The sequence below is a fragment of the Acomys minous genome (genome assembly GCF_964271855.1).
Source record: "Acomys minous genome assembly, chromosome: 15".
NCBI lineage: Eukaryota > Metazoa > Chordata > Mammalia > Rodentia > Muridae > Acomys > Acomys minous.
Window position 1 is genome coordinate 102,212,535 of NC_140497.1, and position 24,669 is coordinate 102,237,203.

The following is a 24,669-nucleotide window of genomic DNA, read 5'->3' on the forward strand; positions in this document are numbered from 1 at the left end:
CCCCAGCTCAACCTGATAAACTAGGTAAGACAGAGCTAGTACAAAATTCAAGTAATATAAATTGTATGTGCATATGAGGACCAGTGTGTGCCACATTAGTGGCCACAGCCTTCCAGGGTCTGCGGTTAGATGAGCTAAACCAGACCTGGTGGCATGACAGCTACAAATTGTGCCAGTGTCACTGAGTTTATTCTTAAAGGTTTTTGTTTGTTTGTTTGTTTTTTGTTTTCTTTTGAGACAAGGTCTCACCTGCCTGGCCTGGGACTATGGATATAGAATAGGCTAGATTTTAACTCAAAGGGATCCGTTTTCCTGCTTCTGCCTCCCATTGCTGGTTGCAGATGTATGCCACCATGCCTGGCTGTTTTCAGTGTTTGTTAGCTGGCGTGTGTGCACCTGTCTGTGTGTGTGTGTGTGTGTGTGTGTGTGTGTGTGTGTGTGTGTATAAGCCTGTATGCTCACGGAGACCAGAAGTCAGCCTCGGGTACCACTTACCAGGAGCTGTCCACCTGATTTCTTAAGACAGGGTCTCTCACTGACCTGGGACTTGGCAATTTAATTTGGTCAGGCTCTTTTTGACAGTGAGCCCCAGAGAGCCATCTGTCTACTTGTCCTTAGTCCTGAGATTATAAGTGTTACCAAGCCCCGCTGTCTTCCCCAGTGCCTGCACTGTAGTTTTGAAAAGTGTGCTTCTAGGTCCTCAACCCAGACCAAGAGACAATGTGTGGATGATGCTCTAGGGATGCGGCCACTGACCTAGAAGGGTATGGTTTCCTGACTATGGACATCATAGCTTCTGGCAGATCACCTTTGTTTGTTTGCAGGCTTTATGTATATGCCTATCCTCTTTTATTGCCTGGCTTTCATTCCACATTGTGTCTGTGTATGCATATGCCCACTGCTTCATAGCACAGACAGTGCCCTCTGTCCCTGTGGGTTCTGCACTAATGGTTTCAGCCAATCACAAATCAGAAATAATGATTGGGCTGGGGAGGATGTAACCTAGTAGTAATGTGTTTCTCTCTGTGACAGAATGCCTGACAAAATCTGCCTCCTTAAGAGAAAAGTTTAGTTGGTTAGTGGTTTGAGGATATAAGCCATGTGGCAGGGAAGGATGGCGGCACGCACATGAGGCAGCTGGTCAACGGGGTGTCTGTGACCAGAAAGCAGAGAATGCTGGTATGCAAATTGGACTCCATTCCATGGTGTGGTGCTGCTTTCATCCACATGCTTGCTGATAGGCTAAAGCTGTGTCTTTTAGGTGATTCTAGACCCTAGAGCTGGCAGTCAAAATTCACCATCACAGGTAGAGTACAGGCCTAGTACAGTGGCCAGCATTAGCAAGAAAGGGTGATGGATCTGTGCTTGTGCCTAGCGTGTGAGCACTTGCTGGTGCTAGTCCCCAAGCAATATGACATGCCTGCTTGCAACCCTCACGGTAAGTCAGGTGTTCTGAGTGATGCTTAACACAGCATATAAAGGTAATGTGCAATATTCAATGCCATGTTACACCAGAGGCTGAAACATCTCAGATCTGTGGTGGTGAGGAGACTTGGCATCACCAGGGTATTGGTACCAGATTTTGACTGTATGCTTCTGGAATTTGTTTTACTTTCTCTTTATGTATGTGTCTGTGTGTTGGTGTATGTGCCCAAGAAAGGGGTATCAGCGCGCTGGACGTCCAGGCAGTTGTGAACTGCCTCATGTGGGTGCTAGGAATTGATTTTAGGTTCTCTGCAAGAGCAGAGAGCCATTTCTTCAGCCTGCTTCTAGAATTCTATTTAGCTGTTTCAAGACTTGTCTTTTTTTGCTGGGTGGTGGCGGCACTCGGGAGGCAGAGGCAGGCAGATCTCTGAGTTTGAGGCCAGCCTGGTCCGCTCCAGTACAGTCGGGGCTACACAGAGAAACTGTCGGGGTGGGGGTGGGGCAAAAAACAAAACAAAACAAAAAAACCCTATGCCACTGCCTCCCTTTACTTCAGAGGTTTTCTGGCACTCTTGTCGTGTATTATATATGTGGACTAAATTGCGGTTGAGGGGCATCTTGGGATTATGCATCAGATCTCCTTCCCAAAAGGCAGTAAATTTCATAGTGAAACAGAACTGCACTCCCTCAGTACCCAGAAGCCTGTGGAACTCGCAGCATTTTCCCTGGAAGCACCTCCCAAGAACTTCCTGGCCTTGGGAGAGAACATTGGGGTGTAGCCTGGGACTGCTATACATCCTCCTACTCCTTGGCGAAGGTAGGCTGAAGACCAGCAGCTTATCTGGGGTGTGGGGCACAGGGCAGCACTCTACCCATCATAGACTTGAAAAGATAATGGCCACAGCTGTCATCCCAGCACTTAGGAGGACCGAGTGTTAAAGCATGGCCTGGGCTTAGGTCTCTCAAACAAGGAAGTAACTAAAACATGAAGAAGAAAGCAATACAGAGTTTAAAGTGATCAACTGAAAATGTTTAATATAAAACAAGACAAAGTTGCTGAGGAAAAGAGAGCAAGAAAGAAGGCGTATGGAAAGTGGCCAGTGGGCAGGTCTAGCTCAGTCACACACTGTCTCTAAGTGACACCCTAGAGATCCAAGGAGAGAGAGACCAAGCCAACAGCGGAGCTCTGGATGACTTGATGAATGATGAAGGTACATTAAAGACTGAAAGTGCCACCTCACAGCATCTGAAGCAAACTAGAAGAAAGAGTGGCTTTGGGGTGGTTGGGGGTAAAGATTAGAAGTTTATTTGTTTGTTTGTTTTGTTTTGTTTTTAAAGACGAGAAGATTTTTGATGTCATAGTTTTTACTCTGGGTAACTGATGAGGCAGCTAGGCACAGCAGGGTTGCAGAGGATATAGCCATTGCTAATCTAGTTGGCCTGGCCGACATCTGCACAGCACAGGATAGCTCAGGTATGCATTGAACATCTTCTGGGTTATCTGCAATAAAGATGATAAACAATGGCAAATGTTGGCAAGGATTATAGAACCAGGGCCTCTCGTATGCCCCTGCTCAGATTGTAAAGTAGCATAAGCAGACATTTTCCTCCAAATGTAGACATGAAGCGGTGACTAAGAAAAAAAGGAATCACTTCCCCCACACAAGGGAACTTGGGTGTCCATAGCCCTAGCAATGTGGTATATACAAACCCAGAGGAGATAATCCAGGTGTCTGTAAAACAGGTTAACGCTGCATTCACAGGAAGGAAGCAGAGAGCATTCTAAGATACAGGCGAACCATGCCTGGTCATGCTGAAGGGGCCATGGCAGACCTCAGTAACTGACCACACATGACCACACAGGGCATGGCCGAGAAAATGTATTCATGAGACCCACAAAATGGTTCACTGGCTTTAAGAGGGGCTGGCCCCTGAGTCTGAGCCCTGGGCCCCTGAGGCAGAAGAGGAAACCGACTTGAGTCTCACAAGTTTCCTTTCACCTCCATGTGCAGGCTCTGGCACATGTTACCCCATACACACAAAACAAACAAAAATGTAATTTAAAAGTTTAGATTAAGATGTGGAAAGAGCCGGGTAATTCATGCCTTTAATCCTCCCACTAGAGGCAAAGAAGTCAGGTGGAGCTCTGTGAGTTCAACACTAGCCTGGTCTACATAGAAAGTTACATGATAGCTCTGCAGTAAGACCCTGCCCCCAAAACAAACAAAATCACAACAGTAACACCCCCCCCCCCAAAAAAAGATGGCTTAAATTTTAGCTGTGCATGGTGGCTCATGCCTGTAATTCCAGTACAGGGAGGGACAGGCAGGAAGATTGCTGTGAGTCCGAGAACAGCCTGGTCTACAAAGGGACTAGGACAGCCAAGGCTACACAGACAAACCTTGTCACGGAACCCCCCCAACCCCCCTCAAAAGGCATGGAAAAGAAGGTATGGATGGCTCTTTGGGGCAGGTGTGTGAGAGAGTGCAGGTGAACATTGTGCTGCTTTTGTTATTGAAGTGGAGTTTGACTAGTTTAGTCTTTACTGCTGGGGTAGAGTTTGACTAGTTCAGTCTGTCTCCAGACTCCCCGGCTTCCTCCTACTTCCACTTCCTAGTGCTGGAATTGCAGGTGTGTGTCTCTACACTGAATAGAACCATGGGACTGAGTTATATGTGTTTCCCTTCATGTAGACGTTTAAGAAGCAAATGGGCTTTAGCAGTCTGGCTCAGTGGTAAAGCATGTGCAAGGCCACATGCTCCACTTCACACTCCAACAAGGGGATGGTGGTGGTGGTAAATCTGGTTTCTGTAAATGCACTCATGGAGACAGAGTCTACAGAGGTTACCCTGGGCTTGTGTGCATTGTTCTGCAAGGTCCCTCCACTGTGAGATTGTGGGCATTGCTGCCCCACCCCAACCCTGACCTCTGGCCAAGACTGAGCTGGTACAGACAGAAGAGACTGCTACACCCCGCTCCCCTCCCAGTCTGGATCTAGCTGCTGAGCTCCATTGGCCCTGCATTCCTCTCTTTATCCTTCCTTTCCACCTCCCCAGTGCTGGGATGATAGGTGCGTCACCATGTGGGACTTGCATGGACCTTCTCTGTGGTGTCACTTGCTTGGGCTGCTGCGGGATGAGTCCTGTGCATGATGTCCTATTTGGAAAGGAAGGCAGTGTTGACGGTGTGGTTTCCTTGAAGGGAACGACACTGCTCCCAGCAAGACTGTCTCCACGCCCTCATTTACCCTGAGAGGGCTGAGGGTCTGTGTTGCTTAAGTTGGCCTTGGAGTCCAATGGCTCCTCCTAGCCTGTTCCAGGTCGATGCTGGCACTTGGCCTTCAGGTAGCTTTGTCTTCCTCCCTCCCTCTTCCTTTGTGTCACTAGCTGTTTACTGCAGGATGGAGCCAAGTGTAGGCTGTAGCATACCTTCCTTTCGGTCAGCATGGGGGAACTTGAGGTTGAGCTAATGGAGTTGGTTAGTCTTTGGATTTGTGGAGCTCAGATCTCGGTCTGGTACTGTAGCCTCTAATAAGCAGAACACCAGAAAGGCCATTTGCCACTGGGCTAGCCAGGCAGACACCTGTGCAGGTGCTGGTGTCCATGTCTTTCATGATAGGGTCACCGAGAAAGGATGGAAGGGCATCGGCATAGCACACATACCTGTGTCCTGTGTCCTCCACAAAAGCCAAGTACTTTGAGGAGTGCAGAGGAAGGGCCGTGTAGGTGGCCTTGCCTCATCTGCAGTGATGGGGCAGGGCTCAGATCCATGCATGGTGCTAAGGCCAGCAGTCAGGTCCTCATTGAAATGCCTTTCACCAGTGGCTGCTTGGGACAGAGGGCATAGGCAAGGCTGTAATGACCACCCCATAAAGAGATCATGCTAGCAGGGATCTGCAAGGCACAGTGAGGAAAGGGCCCAGCACACTGCCCACCTTTAATCCCAGCACTCAGGAAGTGAGGGCAGGTGGGTCTCTGAGTTAGAGACCAGCCTGATCTATCTACCAGGCTACACAATGAGGCCCTAGCTTTTTTTTCTTTTCTTTTCTTTTCTTTCTTTCTTTCTTTTTTTTTTTTAAGGAGGAAAGGTTTAGGTAGCTAGAGAGATAGTTTGGTGGATACATCAATTTCTGTATAAGCTTGAGAACCAGAGTTTGAATTCCCCAGAATCGGGCTGGAGAGATGGCTCAGAGGTTAAGAGCACTCACTGACTCCTCTTCCAGAGGTCCTGAGTTCAATTCCCAGCAACCACATGGTGGCTCACAACCATCTACAATGAGATCTGGTGCCCTCTTCTCACATGCAGGCAGAGCACTGTATATATAATAAATAAATAAATCTTAAAAAAGAATTCCCCAGAGTAAAATCTGGGCAGGACATAGTGGCTGCCTTGGGAAGCCAGATGGGCTCTTCAGGACAAGCTGGCTGACGAGACTAGACTAGCTGAAGCTGTCAGATACGGGCAAGACATCCTGCCTACTCAGTGCATTAGGTGGAGAATTACCAAGGAATATGCCCTAAGTCAACTCAAGGCTTCTACATACATGTACACGCATATTATAGATGCATGTACACACAGAGGAAAGATTTGCACGCGCACCACAGGTGAACATGCACACAAAGGAAAAGCTTACTTATACTCTAGGGATATGATTGTGTTCTGGAGCTCAGTGCCTTTGTGTTTATGGTAAAGCCATATACCATGGTGGGAGTGTAGGTAGAGGAAGCTGCCCAGCTCTAGGTGGCTGGGGGTGGGAGAAATGAGTGTTCTGGAGGCATCTTTATGGGCACATAACACATGGCTTATGGGCAGAGCCTCCCTGTGACGGGTTTTGACAGGCATATACACTTGAATCAGTGAGGTTTTTTTTAAAAAAAAAAAAGGCTATATTATCAGAACCTTCTCCCAAAGAGCCTTCCACAGTGTTCCACATGCTCCTACCCTCTCGTCATCTGGCTTACTTTGGTTTGAGGTCTTGCTTTAGTTCCACACTGCACATGGGTTCTGATTTGGGCTGAGCACTGCTATGGCTGCCATGTGGTCACCTCATGGACAATGACCAGCCTTGCCCTTGGCCCATGCCCAGCAGTCGCTGGCAGGCTCCTGGAGTCTTGCGCAGGTTCAGGTTTCTGCCGCTAGGTTCCTGGCCGGCATCTGGGCCAGGGCCTCTGCTGTCACCTTCCTCCTCAATGAAAGCACAAGGCCAGGTCTGTGAGAGGAAGGTGACTGCTGGCCATCATAAGCTGGATCTCAGGGCTACCACACAGCAGACAGTGTGGGCACAGGTTGGAGATGATCTTCCCCACCTGCATTCTTCTGGAGTGCATCCTGAATAAATACCTGCATTCCATCTGTTGTGATAATGTCTCGGCATGTGTGTGGTCTTTCCCCTCCTATCTCATGAAGTCCCTGTCAGGAAGCCTGTGTCCTACACTGTCCTCCTGCTCTAAGGGTAGGTGTGGCTCCTTGGGCAACTCTCAAACCCGTCTTCCCCCTTGAATCCTTTGTGTGTTCCCAGTGTACCGGTTGAGTGCTGGTACTTGCTTCCTTTCTCTAATTCTGTGTGCTGCCTGGATTCAGTGAATACGGGGCGACTTGAAGGTCAGGGAATGTCTCCCTAAGCTCAGAGAGAAGACCACAGGCTGCCTTGTCTCACATCTTGTGTAGACAGGCTCTGCTGTGGCAACTTAGGTCCATGCCCTTAATACTGGCTCTTGGCTCTCTTGACCCAATAGCCATCCCTGAGCTCAATATGGATAGCCTTGCCATCTCTGTCTCACTTTCTGCCGCTCTCGACTGTGGGCTGCTTGTCCCATCTTGTCTTCCTGCCTGTTCCTTTACCCCATCTTCTCTCAGGCCTCCTGAGATGGGAGGACCTGCCTTTATGCGGGGTCGTCTGGGATGCTAGGATGTTGTGTTTCAAATTTCTCAAAGTGGCCCAGCCCACACCTGCGCATTTCCCCTTACGTCAGCTTCCAGTGGTGGAGGGGACCCCAGGATCCCAGACAGCATCTGCCGCACAAAAGCCCCTGGGCTGCTATGAGGGCTGGTCGTGGAGTTCCCTCCCCTCTTTTAAGACAGTGGCCCAGGCTGACCTCAGGCTGATGATAATCCTCCTGCCTCAGCCTCTCACACGTGTTGTGTGGTTTGCTGTTTCTACTGTCAGGCCCCTGCCATTCCTCTTCACATTGGGCTACGTGTTCGCTGAGCTCACCTTCCTGGGAGCTGCTGCCTATGCAGAGCTGCTAGAAGTAAGAGTGGGTGCCAGGACGGACAGGGCTTGGGGACTCCAGGTGCTCAGGCAGGAGTCACACCAGAAGGTAGACTGTTCCAGCCTGTGAAAAAAGCTCTTTAGGAAAAGAGTAGCAGGCCTGCTAGGACGGGGCTGGGCTTACTTGGATACTGTCAAGAGGATAAGGTCCGGAGCTTAATAATGAGTCTGCAGAGATGGCTGACAACCTGGTGTGAGATGGTTCGGCGAGGCTTCGTATGCTTCCTGCCACCCCCTGTCTGTCTCATCACAGGTTAAGACTTTTCACACTGCTGAAGGGACAAGCCCTCGGGGAGTGTGTGAGTTTCTGAAAATAAGAGACTGGAAGGGAGATGAGCCCCAGACACCTGAGGGCGGAAGGACACAAAAAGCCAGGGAGATGCTGAGTTCCCTGAGGCTAAGGTTCAGGCAGGTGCCATGGTGACATAGACAGCCCTGCACTCCCTCAGGAGTGGATGGTGGGGGAGGTAGTTTCTGATGGCTGGAAAGGTGGGAGACATGCCAGTAATTGCTGTGTTCTCATTCTTAGATCCCAAGCCATGGGACTGTGTGTGTGTGTGTGTGTGTGTGTGTGTGTGTGTGTGTGTGTGTGTGTGTGTGTGTAGTTTGTTCTTGGTTTGGAACACCTAGTAGGTTTGCATAGAGGCTACACTAATGAACCTCTTAACTGTTCTTGCTTTTAGTATAAATGCTACCAAACAAGAACTTACCTTGTTCTTTTTTTTTGTTTGTTTGTTTTGTTTTGTTTTTTGAGACAGGCTTTCTCTGTGTAGCCTTGGCTGTCCTGGACTCACTTTGTAGACCAGGCTGGCCTCGAACTCACAGCGATCCGCCTGCCTCTGTCTCCCGAGTGCTGGGATTAAAGGCGTGCGCCACCGCGCCCGGCTTTACCTTGTTCTTAGAGACAAGATTTCATGTAATCCAGCTGAGGAGGGTCTTGAACTTCTGATCTGCTTTTGCCTACAGAGCGCTGGGAGGGCAGGCCTGTGTCACTGCACCAGCATATAGCTTCAGCTTTTTAAAAATTTTAAGTCCGCTATGTAGCCATGGCTGGCCTTGAACTCTGTCTCTTGAGTACTGGGTTTAAAGGTGTGTGCCGCGTGGCAGAGGGAGGCAGATTGGTGTGAGTTCGAGGGCAGCCTGGTCTACAGAGCGAGTCCAGGACAGCCAGGACTACACAAAGAAACCCTGTCTTGAAAAACAAAAACAAATAAATAAATAAAAAGATGTGTGTCACCGTCCCTGGCAGTGACTTACATTTGAAAGCACAGCCTTGGCAGCCAGGAAAAAAGTCGCCATGGGTCATTCCATGTTGGGAAGATAAGACTTGGGACTCCCAGCCCCCCAGGTCTGAAGGGATGGCTTGACAGCTAAGGGTATTAGCTGTGTTTGCAGAGAATTCATGTTGGGCAGCTCACACTTGACTATAAATACAGCTCCAGGGATCCGATGCTTATGGGCAACTTTGCATTTATGGAATATGACTGTGGACATCTAATGTGGTGGGATATTGAATTAAAGGTGGCTGTAGTAAGCCTCTGAAATTGCAGCAAACAACAGTACTTTTATGCTTCTTGGCTGGTTGATGGGTCGTGTCTCACTATACCCGTGTAAGTTGAAAGTTGTAGGGGTAGAGGTTTGTCTCAGTGTTAGAGTGCTTGCCTAGGAAATGCAAGGCCCTGGGCTCAATCCTCAGCTCCTAAATAAATAAACAAGTACAATTCGAGAGTTGTCTATGTCAGCTCACTTTGAATCCACCCAACAGAGCACAGAGGTTGGTGCTCTGGCTGCGCTTCCTGATTTCCTATTATTGTAAAGCCAAAGTCCCAAGTCAATGGCCATACTGGCTGCTGGGCCGTTCCTTGTTTCTGTACTTGATGATGGCTGTTAGGATGGAAGTGTGTGTGCAGGAAACCAATGTTTGTAATGATGAAGGAGAGTGGCGATGCTGCCCGGTGTGGCCCTGTGTCCTTCACAGCGCTTTTCTGCAGCTGCATCTCCCAGTGACCCTGCCTCGTGGGTGTGTGGAAACCACCGTGTTCCGGCAAAAGCAATCTTTTTGTTTCTTGAATATTTGCAAAACCCCCTTGTGTGCCCCAGTATGATTGTTAGGAACTTCACAGGTGTATTAACCAACCCAGACTCTCAAATGTCCTTTTAATGCTCCAGGACCCCATGCGATAGCCAAGTCTTCCACCCCTCCGGGTAGTTCCGAGGTTTGCTAAACAAGTTAAGTGTCCTGTACTGTCAGCATACCTCTTGCAGCTAGCACTGGCCTTGAGCCTCTTGTCAGGTCAGCATGTTGGTTTCTTTCCCTCACCATATTACGCCCTTTGGTAAGAAGCCCTGTACTGCCTGTGTTAAGTGTACGGCTCTGGTGACCTCTGCATGGTAGGCTGTCCACCCGAAAGATTCAGGGGAGTGGGACCTGTTCTCCTCAAATACTTGTGAACCCACATGTGTATTGGCAGTGCCATTGGAATGGTAAAACACTCATTTCTGCAGGCAGGCACAGAGGGTCTCCAGATACTCTGCCATTAGTATCTACAAGGCTCCCAGCTCCACAGAACCCACGGTGCTGAACCTTGCTCATCAGAAGTTTCTACTTCATTTCTGGCCACCAGCAATTTTTTTGTGGTGTTGCAGTCTTTGTGTTGACCACTTGGGAGAAGTGTCTACCAGGTACATAAGTCTTTACTTCCTTCTTTTTTTCTTCCAGGAAAGTACATGTGTCTCACCATAGGCTGCTTCATCTGTCATAGAGTATTGTCATAGAGTATTGAAAAAACACATTTCAGGTCCTATGGTTGGTTGGTGTTCTGTGCCATAGGCGGAGTGACTTTGTTAGGACTTCAGCTCCCTTCTGTCGATACACCAAGACATGCACTGCCTGACCTGGAGCCGCTGCACCTTGAGGCTGGGCTGACTGAAGGGGCACACCAGGCAGCTGTGCTGGTGTCTATACAGGCTCCTTGTGGTTTTTCCCAGCATGCAGGCCAGTTTTGTTCTGCTGGTGAGCAAGCTTGGCCTCTTCTCTGGGAGGAGTGAATACATGCATTGCTGTAGGTCCAGCTTCTGTTTAGCTGGGGCAGTGTGTGGTGTTTTGGGGGAGGAAGTTGGCCTCCAGGGCAGGAAGATGCTGGGTTGGTACTATAGCCACTGGCCTCATTCTCATTCTTTGTTTCAGTCCCCTTGCTGTGTGAGACTTATGAAAAATGGGGGCCCCATTCCCATCTTCACACTGTCCCGTTTCTTACCGACTTGAGGGTGCTGCTGTGGATGCTGCCGACGTTCTAGGATTGAGCTATGAAAAAGATGTAACATAACACCACAGTGAGACACAGTAACCTGTCAGAGCTGGCAGTGCTTGGGGACCAGCACCCGTGTACGTGTTTGTTTCTGAGCAACCCCCATACCCCACCCCACCCCCCACCCCCGCCCAACAATGGCGTCTCATTTCTAGGTTGTTTGCAAAGCTTGGCTGAGTGACCCTGGGCAGTCACCTAGCCCTCCCGTGACTTGGGTCTTTTCTTTTCGGTTTTTCGAGACAGGGTTTCTCTGTGTAGCCTTTGACTGTCCTAGACTCACTTTGTAGACCAGGCTGACCTTGAACTCATAGCGATCCACCTGCCTTTGCCTCCTGCTGGGATTGAAGGTGTGCACCATCGTGCCTGCCTGACTTGTGTTTTCTTTTGTACACTGGCACTGCTGGTTAATATGGAAGGGCGCACTGTGGACGGCAGGGGTAGCCACTGCAAAGGGTCAGCAGTTTTGTAGTAGTCGTGAGGGTTCCTGCTGATGGCTTCTGCTGTGTTTCTAAGCCAACCACATTGGACTTAGCTTTCCTAAGGCGCTAGCCAGCTCTTCTGGCTTACTTGGGTAGGTAGCAGGCCTCTGAGCACATTGGCATGCGGCTGTGGTCCCCCCAACTCCTTCCACAATCCCCAGCTGCTCTGCTCTGTCCTAACCTGGAAAGAGGTGACAATGCAGGCTGGGTACCACCTAGCCTTCCTGTTCTGTGGACAGTCAGTCCTGTAGGCCACCTGCTGCCTCTCCCTATATCTCACTGTGTTGGAGCTTCAGAACAGCAGTCAGACGTGAACTCTTAAGGAAGAGTGATGGAATCACCTTCAGAAATCCCATCTGAGCTGCTTACCTGTGGTGGGAAAGTGGAGCATGTTCTGCCTTCCAGGTTCCCGGCCAGAGGCCTTGAAGTTAGAGCTGGGAGCAACACCTCCTAGCAAGGTCCACTGCTTACCCTGAGACAGGCCAGCCAGGACACTGTTGCACTCACAAGTGTGATCATGCCCAGCCCTGGGGTTGCCGGGTCAGATGTTGTCTGGTGGCAACTGGCGCTCACTGTTAAAGCTCTCTAGTAGGTGGTGGGCATAGTGGCACTAGCCTTTAATCCCAGCACTCGGGAGGTAGAGACAGATGGATCTCTAGAGTTTGAAGCCAGCCTCATCTACAGAGTTCCAGAACAGCTGGGACCACACAGAGAACCTGGCTTCAAAAAGGGGCGGGGGGGGGGGCACGGGACTGCAGGGCGGCACGTTCTCTAATAGTACTTTGTAGAAGTGAGTTTGGATTTGGGTGGGCAGTGGTACAGGAGTAGGGCACATGCAAAGGCTCTTAGCTTTTGAGTCAGATGCGCTGCAGGTGGTACCACAAGTAGTGGTGCCCTGAGGCCTCCCATGGATCCTCCCAGGGGTCTCTGGAAGGCTCCCCTCTAATCCTGACTGGAGGTCTTCCTGGAGTACTAACCATGTTCCATGCCTCCAGATCACAAGGCTGTGGCCTGTCAGCATCTGTCAGTGGAGTCTGGTGTTGCTGAACATTGCTGTCTGTGGCCACCAGGGCGTTGGCTTGCCAGCTTTGGAGAGACCACCACTGTGGCTTGATAGCAGGCTATGCCAATCTCAGAGTTTGCTTTGAGCAGACAGCCCCATCTTCTCAAGGTAGAACAGGTCCTTTAGGGCTAGCAGAGCTGCACCTCGGTGAGTGTCTTGGGGGCCAGAGCTCCTCCCCCTGCTGTCCTACTGCCTTGGAGCTAGAGAGAGGAAAGAATGTGTTTTCAAGAGACAGAAGTCAGCACAGCTTTGCTGTCTGTCTTTGGGGGGCAGTCTCAACAGCCTAAGTCACCAGGACTCTGCAGCCACAGCTTTATGGGTGCATCTCCTCTCCACAGAATGCTGGTGTCTACAGGAGCGTCACTGGGGGCAGGCCCCTTACTCTGTGTAGAAGCTCCCTGGCCTTTTCCATCCCAGCCAGCTCAGTCATAAACAAATCCAACTCTCCCACCATGGGGTGATGGGAGCACTTGTTCTGGAGCTGCACAGCCCTGCCAGCAAGGCGCTGTGCTCCTCCTGTGCCCTTAATGGGAGCTGAGGCTGTGCCACACCCGTGTGAGAGGTTGGGGAATCCCTTCTGTCAGTCAGAAGCAGATGCCACCTAGAAGGAAGGCAGGCCTGTTGAGGGTTCAGAGTAGCAGTGCTTTCCGTGGCATGGTGTTACCCGTCCGTCCATCCTATCCCTTCTTCTCACACACAAGCATGTAATAGGTGACAAAGGTGAAAGCAGCCTCTTGGGAAACTGAGGGGCCTCTGCAGTTCCAGGGTCCGCCTTCGGCTTATGGCCCATGGGGTTAATGGGTGCACACTTGGGTCCATTGGACGGTGGTGAGGCAGATGTGGTGGGTAAGGTGCAGATGTGGAAGTCAAGCTAGTTTGTGTTGTACAGAGTTTGGGTGCAGAGGAGTAGGTGGGTGGGTCATGGTTTAGCCAACTAGGCCTCAATGCTGGCCCTTAAGAGGACTCGTGGTCCTGGGTGAGGTGTCTTTGAGCCAGGTTGCACTCCACACACACACAGAGTGTTTCAGAGAGCCATTGGACAGATTCTGACCTTGGGTGCTGCGTTATTTGTGTGTAGTGTGTGTCTGGGCTGCCATTAATTTGAAACCTTTTCTTTGGCAGTTTGAGGTGCATGGGAGTGCTTATGTTTAGCGTTTGTAGGGCTTCTTGAGTGAGCCTCCCCTTAAATAGGTATTATGGGTCTTTTTTTTTCCCTTTAAGATTTTATTTTTAATTATTGGGGGATGGGGCTGTGCACTCAGGTGCTGTGTCTGAAGATCAGAAGAAGGCATCAGATTCTCTGAAATTGGAATTAGAAACAATTGTGAGCTGCAGTGTATGTGCTGGGAACTGAACTCATGTCCTTTGCCAGACCAGTTCCCTCTTAACCACTGAGCCATTTCTCTAGCCCTTACTGCCATTATTTCTTTATTGTTTCCATTCTGATCTACCTGTGAACTTGTCTGCTCTCCTGTTTGTTTGTCACAGCCAGAGTTTATCCCCACTGTATAGTGGGTACCAAAAAGATGTGAGTTTGAGAGGATAGGGCGTTCCCAGGGTCACAGGCAGCCCCATTTGAGAACCACTCCCCAAGGCTCACTCCTCCATGAAGGTTCTTCCTCACATCAGGCTGAGGGGACATAGGTAGGAGCTGAGCCCCTCCTGTGCAGGCACTTCTCCAGGACACTGCAGACATCCCTGGCAGGAGACAGCTTTTGGTGCTGATGACCAGGCTCACACTTTATTACTGTGTGTTCTCAACATAGGCAGGCAGGACAGCTCCACACAGCATCCAGATACATGCAGTTGTCCCAGATGGCCTGGTCATGCGACAGCCATCTGTATGCTGCTCTCCGTGCTTTTCTTGCTCCGTTTTGTTCTCCTGCCTGTGGGTTTTATAAGTTAAAAGTCTCCCTCGGAAATAGTGCCTGTGACTGATCCACGTGTTTTTGTTCCTAAGTTAAAAGCTGTCTAGAAAAGTACAGAAAATCTTGAAGGTACTTCTGTTAAAAAACTGAGCTTTGGAAAGTTTTTCAGTGTGGAAAGGAGATGTGTGGTTTCCTGTTTGTAAGAGGTGACCACAGGTGACCGGGTGCCTAGGATATAGGCACAGCCCCTGGAGGCTGCACAGGAAGGGCCTGGGGCAAGAGGAGCCTCCATTTTCTAACAGTACCTGAACCCTTACCTCTCTCCTCAAAATGAAGGCTGTGTGTCACAAACCGGTTAGAACTGCCCGTTGCCATGGTTTTCACGTTGGAAGGCACAGTTAAGGGGTCACATGACCAGGGAGGGAAATGCCTTTGTCACATGACTTTTTGGTGGCCTGATTAGCATAGAGGAAGTTCACTCCCGGCTGGCTGCCGCTGGGATGCTGAGTGATGGCAGTGACATCACCTCTGAAATGAGTTATTGATTAGTTTGGACCCAAGATGGGGTCAGAGAGCAAAGTGGTCAGGGCTGTCTTACAAGGAAGCCTGAGACCAGGATGGTCTCTGTCCTCATCCCTCAGGGAATCTCAAGTTTTATTAGACGCTTCACCTCAGGAAGATAGAAAAGAGATAAACTCCACAGCCGGCTGTCCTTCAGTCTGCATGCCCAGAAAGCCAGTCCTAGATTGTAATTCTGTCCTAGATGCCTCTCAGGCCTTGGTGCCAGTCCACTCGGGTACCCTCCTGGGCCAGTACCACAGCCACAGCTCTGGGCAGGGCCTCTGATGCAGTGTGTAGTTGATGGTGTGCACAGCCAGTGGGCCTGGAATTGGAGCTGCTGGGTCACCTTGAAAGCTGATCTCTGGCAGTGTGGGGCCCACGGGACCATCATCAAGTAGAGGCATGGAGTGTTTGAAGAGACTCAAAGGAGCTGCCCAGGATCGCTTTTAATTTTTTTTAATTATTTGTTTATTTTATTTATTTTGTTGTTGTTTGTTTTCGAGACAGGGTTTCTCTGTGTAGCTTTGGCTGTCCTGGACTCATTTTGTAGACCAGGCTGGTCTGGAACTCACATCGATCTGCCTGGTTCTGCCTCCCAAGTGATAGGTTTGTTTATTTGTATGTGCATTGGTGTTTTGCCTGTGTATGTGTCTGTGTAAGGATGTCTCTGATCTCCTGGAACTTGAGTTATAGTTGTAAGCTGCCATGTGGGTGCAAAGAGTTGACCCTGTGGCTTAACCACTGAGCCATCTCTCCAGGGTCCTTTATTTATTTATTTATTTTTGGTTTTTCGAGACAGGGTTTCTCTGTGTAGCCTTGGCTGTCCTAGACTCTCTTTGTAGACCAGGTTGACCTCGAACTCACAGCGGTCCACCTCTGCCTCCCGAGTACTAGGATTAAAGGCACAAGCCACCACCACCCTGGCTCCAGGGTCCCTTTTTTTGTTTGTTTCTTTGTTCTGTTTTTTGAGACAGGGTTTCTCTGTGTGGCCTTGGCTGTCCTAGACTCGCTTTGTAGACCAGGCTGGTCTCGAACTCATAGTGATCCACCTGCCTCTGCCTCTTGAGTGCTGGGATTAAAGGCGTGCGCCACCACACCCAGTCCATGGTCCCTTTTAAAGGATTGGTTTCTGGACTGCTAAAAGTTTGACATTCAAGAACCCCCAAGCTCTCTAGACCACAGCCTTGAGCCTTCAGACTTCCGTCCTGAGCCCTGATCTGACAGTCTGGCAGCCACTGCACTAGATGAGGCTATGACCAGTGTTTATCTATAGCTGCCGTGTATCTCTGAGTGGGAGCCAGGCGGCCAGAGACAGAGGCTCCAGAGCCAACATCTGTCCCCTGTACATACCCTTCTTGAGAATATAACTTGCAGGAAGTGGTGGTGGGGACCCAGAGGCTCTTTACCCAGTGACTCACCTCACTTTGCTCTAGCACAGTCCAGAGGAGTAGATCTGCAGTGTGACTTCAGTTAACTATCGTTTGTCTCCTGTGTCACAGCGCCACCTAGTGAACATGTCTTGAGCTGCTTTTCCAAAAATGATTGGGTCCTCAGCAGGGGACTGGAGTATACACCCAGGGGCAGTCTGCAGCCTGTCCTCTGTGGGCAGCACCTTCTAGAACTTGCTACCTACCCCTGTGTTACAGCAACAGAGCACACTTGGTCCTGAGGACTTAGAAGCAACAAATGTATATGCCCTCTAACACACTTCACAAAGATGGAAGTCTAATGTTGGGATGCTCTTTTAGCCTTTAGCCAGGGTGGAAAGAATGCTTGGTGTTGTGAAACTCTGGTAACAGTGCGTACCACTCCTGCTACAACTGAGCTCCTGGGAGCCGAGTTTGGCTACTTACTTACAGGGAGAGTGAACTTCCTACACACACAGCATGTGGTGGCAGTGGTGACTATTGCATGGTAGTTTTCTCTGAAACTTTGAGGAGTAATCAGGGCTAGGGGCAGAGGGCAGAGTGTGGCAGGTAGGGCGGGCAATATTGGTGTCCTCAGGACAGAGCCATCATGCTCTTCAGGCCTGAGCATGAAGTCAGCGAGGTGAAGGGCCAAGCCACCACAGCCACTTGCCATGTGTGTTGTGGGTAGGGTGGCCCAGCAGATGGACCCAGGTCCCCTTGTGAAGTAGAGGAGAGGCTAACAGCATGCCGTTGAGCTATTGGACATCAGGGGCTATGTGGGACCGGCTTAAGAGAGGGTGGGCTTCCCATTGGTTGAGTCCCAGGGTAAGCAGGTAGGAGCCCTTGGCTTTGGAGTGCTCACATCCCTGAGTACCTGCCCAGCACTCGGGAGCTGGGCTAGCAGGCTGAGGTCTGAGGCTCAGTGTGTTTACCCAGGACAGGCTCCAGAGCAGAGCAGCACTTTTCGAAGCATCCATGCGCCAGCTGGGGATGGTGGGGCACATGGGGAAGATTGGCCTTTCCTGGTGCTCTGCTCTGCTAACCACCTGTGGCCTTGCTCTGACAGTGACATGAAGTCCGAGAAGAGGCCTCCCTCGCCTGATGTGATCGTGCTCTCCGACAGTGAGCAGCCATCAAGCCCAAGGGTGAATGGGCTGACCACAGCGGCCTTGAAAGATACCAGCACTGAGGCGCTCCTGGTGAGCCTTTGAGGGGCCAACACCCGTGCCTGGGAGCCCGGCCACCTGCCCCTTGCAGAACCTATGCTGAGGCTTTCCCCAATTCTGTGCCCTTGCTCTCGTAGAAAAGCAGCCCAGAAGAGCGAGAGCGGATGATCAAGCAGCTGAAGGAGGAGCTGAGACTGGAGGAAGCAAAGCTGGTCCTGTTGAAAAAGTTGCGGCAGAGTCAGATACAAAAGGAAGCCACGGCACAGAAGGTACATGTGCTGCCTGCCTCAAAGCCTCGTCAGAATCTGCAGATCTCAGGACTAGGGAGGCTGGCCCAGGGCAGAGGCCCAACCCACAGTGCCTGGGCTTCATGAGGCTCCAGGAAGTGATTTTAGGGTAGTGGTGGTGGTGCCAGACCATCCACACACCAGCTCCTGCTAATAGATCCTGCTCTCTTGTAGCCTGCAGCTTCCTCAGGGAGCACCGTGACCACCCCTCCCCCACTCGTGCGGGGTACCCAGAACATTCCTCCTGGCAAGACATCACTTCAGGTTAGTGTATCCTTCTGTTGCCCAGCACTGCTTACGTCAGGCTCCTGAGCGGCCCTGGTCTTCAGTCCCCTAGAAGCAAAAGCTGCCCATTCCTTCCTTGTAAGCTGGCATGGGGCCTCCACAGATTAAAGAACCGAAGTGTGGAGTGTACCCCAAACTGCACTAGGCTACTGTTGATGTCACAGACTGTGTGCAGTGGTGATGATCCAGTGAGGTTGAAAGTAGAACAGCTAGAATACGACAGGTGCCCTCCAGATGGACGTAGCTCAGCTCAGGCCTCTGCCCGCAGGCTCCGTCATACCCTAGTAATGCCTTTCTCTGGGTTCCCATGGCTCCTGATAGCCTCATGTGTACAACAAATTAGGAATCTTAGCTAATCTTGGGGTTTTTAATATGTTACCTTAAAACAAAAAACCAACCTAGGGCTCTGACTTCAATGCCCTGAGTGGTGGCACACACCTTTAATCCCAACTCTTGGGAGGCAGAGGCAGATGGATCTCTGTCAGTTTGAAGCCAGCCTGGTCTACAGAGTGAGTTCCAGGACAGCCGTTACAGAGAAACCAACCCTGTCTCTGAAAACCAAAAATCAAATCAAAACCAAAATCAAAGAAAGCCCTGAGTTCCATCCCAGGTACAACGTAGACTGCTAGGCTGTTGGCGCAAGCCTGTCATCCCAGCACTGGAATGTAACGGCAGAGGGAATCCTAAGAGAAAAGAAGAGCACACATGAACCCAGGCCCCTGTGTCTTTGACAGACCTCCTCCACCCGAATTCCCGGCAGCATCATCCCGCCGCCTCTGGTCCGAGGTGGGCAGCAGGTGTCTGCCAAGCTGGGACCACAGGCCAGCTCTCAAGTAGTCATGCCGCCACTTGTCAGGGGGGCCCAGGTGAGTCAGGGGGTGTGCAGCATGTGGGGGGTGGGCAGAGCCAGAGTCGGGCCCGCTCCTCCTGTGCCCTGCCAGAGGTGGTTGGTCTCAGTGGCATTCCTTGTCCCCTACCCCCCAGCAGATTCACAACATCAGACAGCATTCCTCCACGGGGCCACCTCCCCTCCTCCTGGCCCCTCGTGCCTCAGTGCCCAGCATGCAGATTCAGGGACAGAGGATTATCCAGCAGGGACTCATCCGTGTTGCCAATGTCCCCAACACCAGTCTGCTCGTCAATATCCCTCAGGTGAGGCCAGAGCCTAGGCGGGAGGTTGGGGTGGGGGGTCCGGGTAGGTCTCACAATGCCATTGTATCTACTGTGCTGGGCTGCTGAGACCTTGGGCCCCCTGAGGAGTGGGCTGGAATTCTAGGTGTGTGAAGATCTTACCGGCAGATTGGCCATTAGCAGTTAGAAGGTGGGGGCTGCTCAGGGATGCAGGCATGTAAGAAGAGACAGCACACTTTGAGGACCAACTGAGGGAAAGAATGGAGAGGCCACTAGAGGGTGACCAGAGCCTTCTAAGCCACTGCTGCAGCCCCTCCCCCAGCTCCTGCTGACTTATTCCTCAGGGCAGCCTGGGAGGACAGATTCCCCAGCAGCACAGTGGGCTATTCTTAGCTATGTGCCCCTCCACCTCTGTGCAGTCTCTGGGGTGGGGAGGGTCTGTCTCCACCCCTGGGTAGCAGGATGGGAGGACAAGGGCTAGAGTTAAGAGTTTTGTCTGACAGATGAAATTACCCAGTCTGCAGTTCTTTTGCTGACAAGCTGAGTTCTTTCTTATTTGTCACGGCCCGCCCTCCTCAGACAAGACAGGGCTGGACTCTGGACATCTCTGACAAAGGGTCCTTAAAGTCCCATTCCAGTGCACAGACAATGGCCATCTCTGCCGCCTCTTTGGAAGGGTGTGTGTCCCAGCTAAAACAAAAGACCTGGAGAGTGGGCGCAGCTCACACTAACCCATGTTCCACCTCCACTATGCCTCCAGGGAGGTCTGGGAGTGATGGAGTCAGGGCCCCGGCCAGTCACAGGCTGGAGGCCTGAGCATCCAGAGCCCCAGAGTAGTGTTTGTGGGCCTTGGGTAGCTTACCCAGGGAAATCAGCACGCACCGTCCTCTCTCCATCTTCTAGAGATCATTGACAACACCCCACAGCACCCAGGAACCCAGGCACTGACATGGCCATCCTGTGCTTTGTGAATACAGTGATGGGCCTGGTAGAGAGCACCCTAAAGGAGACATGAAGTTGGGAGTGTCCAGGGCCAAGCAGTAGCTGCATTTCCCTGTGGGCCTGTGCACACTTAGGACTAATCCAGAAACAACACTCTGGCTATGGACCGCACTGCAGCTTGGTCTTGATAGGCACAGAGCCTGAGTGGCCTCGGCCATGTCTTGGGCTTAGCTTTATTTCAGTGTCCCTGCAGCTGAGGGTTTAGGTGGGAGTAGGCTGCTCAGGTTTACTTTCTGGATTTTGTGTTGCTTTTGTTTTGAAGCAGGGTCTCACTGTCTAGCCCGTGCTTCAGATCTGCCTCCCTTGCTTCTTAGAGCTGGGGCTACAGGAGTGGGGCCCATACCCGCTCACATTTTCCTCTTGTGAGGACTCCAGTGTGCATCTTGCTTGGCGCCTGCTTCAGTAGTGTTTGGAGCCTCACCTGGTTGTCTTCCACAGCCTGCTGCCGCCTCGCTGAAGGGGACAACAGCTGCCTCTGCTCAGGCCAACTCCACCCCCAGCAGTGTGGCCTCTGTGGTTGCGTCTGCCGAGTCTCCAGCTAGTCGGCAGGCTGCTGCCAAGCTAGCCCTGCGCAAGCAGCTGGAGAAGACGCTGCTGGAGATCCCCCCACCCAAGCCCCCTGCTCCAGAGATGAACTTCCTGCCCAGTGCTGCCAACAACGAGTTCATCTACCTGGTCGGCCTGGAGGAGGTGGTGCAGAACCTGCTGGAGACTCAAGGTGAGTGTGCGAGTCACATCCTACAGCTGCGCATCTCAGGCAGCCATGTTGCCACCAGCTCTTCTGTGAAGCCAGTCCCTGGTGTGGGGGGCTAGTTAGGTGTGGAGTATCTGCAGGAGGCTGACTCTTACAAGAATGTGGGTTACTTATATGAAGGCAGGATTTTTCAAAGCCTCTAGTTTTCTCAGTCCCTGAGGATGGATAGGAACACCTTTACCTGGCTAGGTTTGTCTTTGGGGGGCGGGGGTTGGGAGGGTTATTGTTTGTTTATTTTTGAGACAAGGTTTCTCTCTACAGCCTTGGCTGGCCTCAAACTTACTTTGTAGACCAAGCTGGCCTCGAACTCACAGAGATCTGCCTGCCTCTGCCTCCCGAGTGCTGGGATTACTCGGGCCACTGTGCCAGGCTCTAAGTTTGTTTCTTTACTGTCACTGGGGATGGTACGGGTAGGACACCTATGCATTCCCCCTGCCCCCAGCAGCACTAGACAGGAACGGGTGTGCAGATGGCCAAGGACCTATGATCCATCCTGGTGGTGAGCTGGCGGGCAGGTTAGTGGTGGCCAGCCTCTCCTCCTGCCCTGACTGGCTCTGTCAGATACCAGGAGCAAAAAATGGAGGTGGACATGACTTCAGTGCTCCCTCTTCTCACACAGGTGTGGGGGGCAGAGCTGTGCCCATTGCCTCCCTGGATCTAGGAATCCCGTTCCCTGCACACTTGAGTTGGGGCTACACCTAGCAGCACTGGTGGCCCACACTGCACAGTCCCTCAGTAACTTTTTTTTTTAAAAAAAGATTTATTTATTTATTTATTATGTATACAATGTTTTGCCTGCATATACACCTGTAGGCCAGAAGAAGGAACCAGATCTCATTATAGATGGTTGTGAGCCATCATGTATACTCAGGACCTCTGGAAGAGCAGGCAGTGCTCTTAACCGCTGAGTCATCTCTCCAGCCCCCCTCAGTAACTTTGCTCAGCACTCTGAGCACAGACTTGCACTAAAGATAGGCACCAAGCACCGTGACTAAACAAATCTCTCTGTGGCCTGGGATTAGAAACCTACACGTCTTGGGTTCCCTGAAGAGACCAGTGTGCATTGCTGGGAAGCCTGGGTGCTGGCATTCTATACTGGGATATCATTGTGGGGAGAGGTACCCACTTATGCCGGGAGCTAAGTGCATACAAGTGCACTGTGGAGTACGAACAGTCAGCCCTGACCTGTCATTGCAGTCAGGCTCCCTCTGCTGTTACTGAGGTCAGTCCAATCAGGTCCATGCCCTCAGTATTGATGTTGCAGAGGTAAGATGGGGTCAGGGCTGTGCACAGCTAGTGCCGCTACTGTCTCTTAGCTCTGGTGCCTCCTCGGAGTTGAGTCTGCAAAGTTTCTCATTCTGCCCCATCCATGCTGTGGCCTGCAGTGAGACCCAGCATGCCTGTCACTCAGTAATGCAGCTGTTCCCGAGTGCAGCCGGGCTCCTCGTGGGGCCCAGACCTCACTCTACGGCAGCCACACAGTGAGGAACTTGCTCGTCTCCTGTCTTGGTATCCTCAGGGTTTGGGTAGCAGATCCCCAAGAAGAGAATGAAGACCCATTTGCCCACAAGGCTGGCCCTTGCGGAGTAACTGACATCTTTGGCACATCTGTCAGTTAGGATGCTTGCCATAGTGAGGCCAAGCTAGGCCTGTGTCAAGGGTCTTTGAAGGGTTGGTATCAGCAGTGTGTAGCCCTAGCCTGTCTAAAGGGGTCCACTGTGGCTTCCATGGGCCTGTGGGAGGTGCCCACCAGGCCACTGCCCACAGTCATTGAGGTTACTTTGACTAAGTCACTTCTCCTATTGCAGCGGGCAGGATCTCTGCCAGTGCAGCTGCTGCCGTGTTATCCCGGGAGCCCTACATGTGTGTGCAGTGCAAGACGGACTTCACATGCCGCTGGCGAGAGAAGGGTGGGGCTGTCATGTGTGAGAACTGCATGACATCCAACCAAAAGAAGGCGCTCAAGGTGGAGCACACCAGCCGCCTGAAGGCCGCCTTTGTGAAGGCTCTGCAGCAGGAGCAGGAGATGGAACAGCGGCTGCTGCAGCAGGGCGTGGGCGCTGCCACCATCAAGGCTGAGCCTGCAGCTCCTCACCCCACGCTAAAGCAGGTGAGAGCTGACGTCCTTGCCGTTCCTAGATGGCAGGGTGTTCCGGAGGCGTCCCCTTCCACCCACCTTCCTGGTGCTTAACTGCAGGCTAAATTGCACTTAATGTTGGCATTTGGCAGAGAAAACACTAATTTGCAGTTTCTTTAGATTTTGTAGCTCTCGCTCCCAGTGCACTGGCAAGAGCTCTGTCTAAAATGACTGCCGAGAGCCTAGCTGGGCTTCAGCAGGAGCGCCTAGGCTAGCTGGAGGAGAGGAGTGGGTGTGAGGCCCGCTCTCCAGAGCCTCCTTGCCCCAACACCGTGTGGACCTGAACCTGCACCCACCTGTCTTTTTTTTTTCCCCTCCCCTCTCCCCGTTTTCTTTTTTGAGACAGCGTCTCCCCATGTTGTCCTGGAACTCACCATGTAGACCAGGCTGGCTGCAAACTCAGAGCCCCACCTGCCTCTGCCTTCTGAGTGCTGGGATTAAGGTGTGCATCACCATGCCCGGTGTGCTGGTCCTTTTTGTGGTTTCTGTCTGCTCACACATTGTACCTCACCAAAACCATTTTCCCCCACAATCTCCTGCAGTGTCTGGAGCCAGCGGGTGTTGGCACTGCCATCATGGCCAGGCCTGTCCAATAGGGCACCCTCAGCCAGTTTGGATTAGTGTCACGGACCTTGCTGACATACCTTTCAATCCCATTCATGTAGGTGATAAAGCCCCGACGTAAGTTGGCGTTCCGCTCAGGAGAGGCCCGTGACTGGAGTAACGGGGCCGTGCTACAGGTCAGAACCCGGCCAGGGCCTCGCCCGACCGCAGACACGACCGCAGCCCGCTCTTGGTGTGCTCGTGCTCTCACACTCTCAGGAGTGCTCTCCTCTTGCTCCTTCTCTCAAGCCTGCCCCTCCTATCTCCTCCGCTCCCTCTTTCTCCATCCCCTAGTGTAACTCACATGGCTCTTTTGACTTTGGACTCTAAGGAACCAAGTGGGTGGGAAGAGGTCAGCCAGACAAGGAGAGGCCACTCCACGTAACTGGCCACCCCTGCCTGCCATAAGCCTGGTTCTCTTGCTTCTGTAGGCTTCCAGCCAGCTGTCCCGGGGCTCGGCCACAACGCCTCGTGGTGTTCTGCACACCTTCAGTCAGACACCCAAACTGCAGAATGCAGCCTCCGCTACGGCCCTGGTAAACAGGACTGGCAGACATTCCGAGAGAGCCGTGGGCACCAGCAAGGGCTCCGCCTCCAACTGGAAAAAGACACCCCTGAGCACAGGTACGCCTCTGCCTCTGTGGGGACCCGTTGCTGCTGGGCTGCCTCTCCTTGTTCGTGACATGTAGTGTGGCACGGGCTGCTCTAGGGCACAGAAACTCGCATCATTCCCCAACAGACTCCTCCTGACTCTTTAACAAGGACGTTATCAAAAGTAGCACAGAGGCCTACACGCCAAAGCTTCCTGTGAGCACAGCCTCTTCCTCCCATCCCTCCTGGGGCAAATGACACCTTGCCTCTAGAGAAGGGCTTGGCTTCGGCCTCCCATTGTCCTGTTTCACCTTCTCTAGTCCCACCCA

General features: G+C 51.7%; 1 protein-coding gene across 7 annotated transcripts in view; it reads left to right on the forward strand.

Moving 5' to 3' along the window:
• GATAD2A (GATA zinc finger domain containing 2A) overlaps positions 1–24,669 on the forward strand; it is a 92,000-nt gene that overhangs the window by 64,440 nt on the left and 2,891 nt on the right. For 5 of the 7 annotated variants that reach the window (XM_084759058.1, XM_084759055.1, XM_084759059.1 and 2 more), the window contains 9 exons: positions 17,451–17,583; positions 17,688–17,819; positions 18,012–18,101; positions 18,857–18,988; positions 19,107–19,274; positions 20,694–20,973; positions 22,818–23,119; positions 23,812–23,886; positions 24,181–24,373. In XM_084759058.1, the coding sequence (XP_084615184.1) occupies positions 17,451–17,583; positions 17,688–17,819; positions 18,012–18,101; positions 18,857–18,988; positions 19,107–19,274; positions 20,694–20,973; positions 22,818–23,119; positions 23,812–23,886; positions 24,181–24,373 (1,505 nt within the window). The remainder of the gene's footprint in view (positions 1–17,450; positions 17,584–17,687; positions 17,820–18,011; positions 18,102–18,856; positions 18,989–19,106; positions 19,275–20,693; positions 20,974–22,817; positions 23,120–23,811; positions 23,887–24,180; positions 24,374–24,669) is intronic. The other 2 variants (XM_084759053.1, XM_084759054.1) reach the window with 2 other exon arrangements.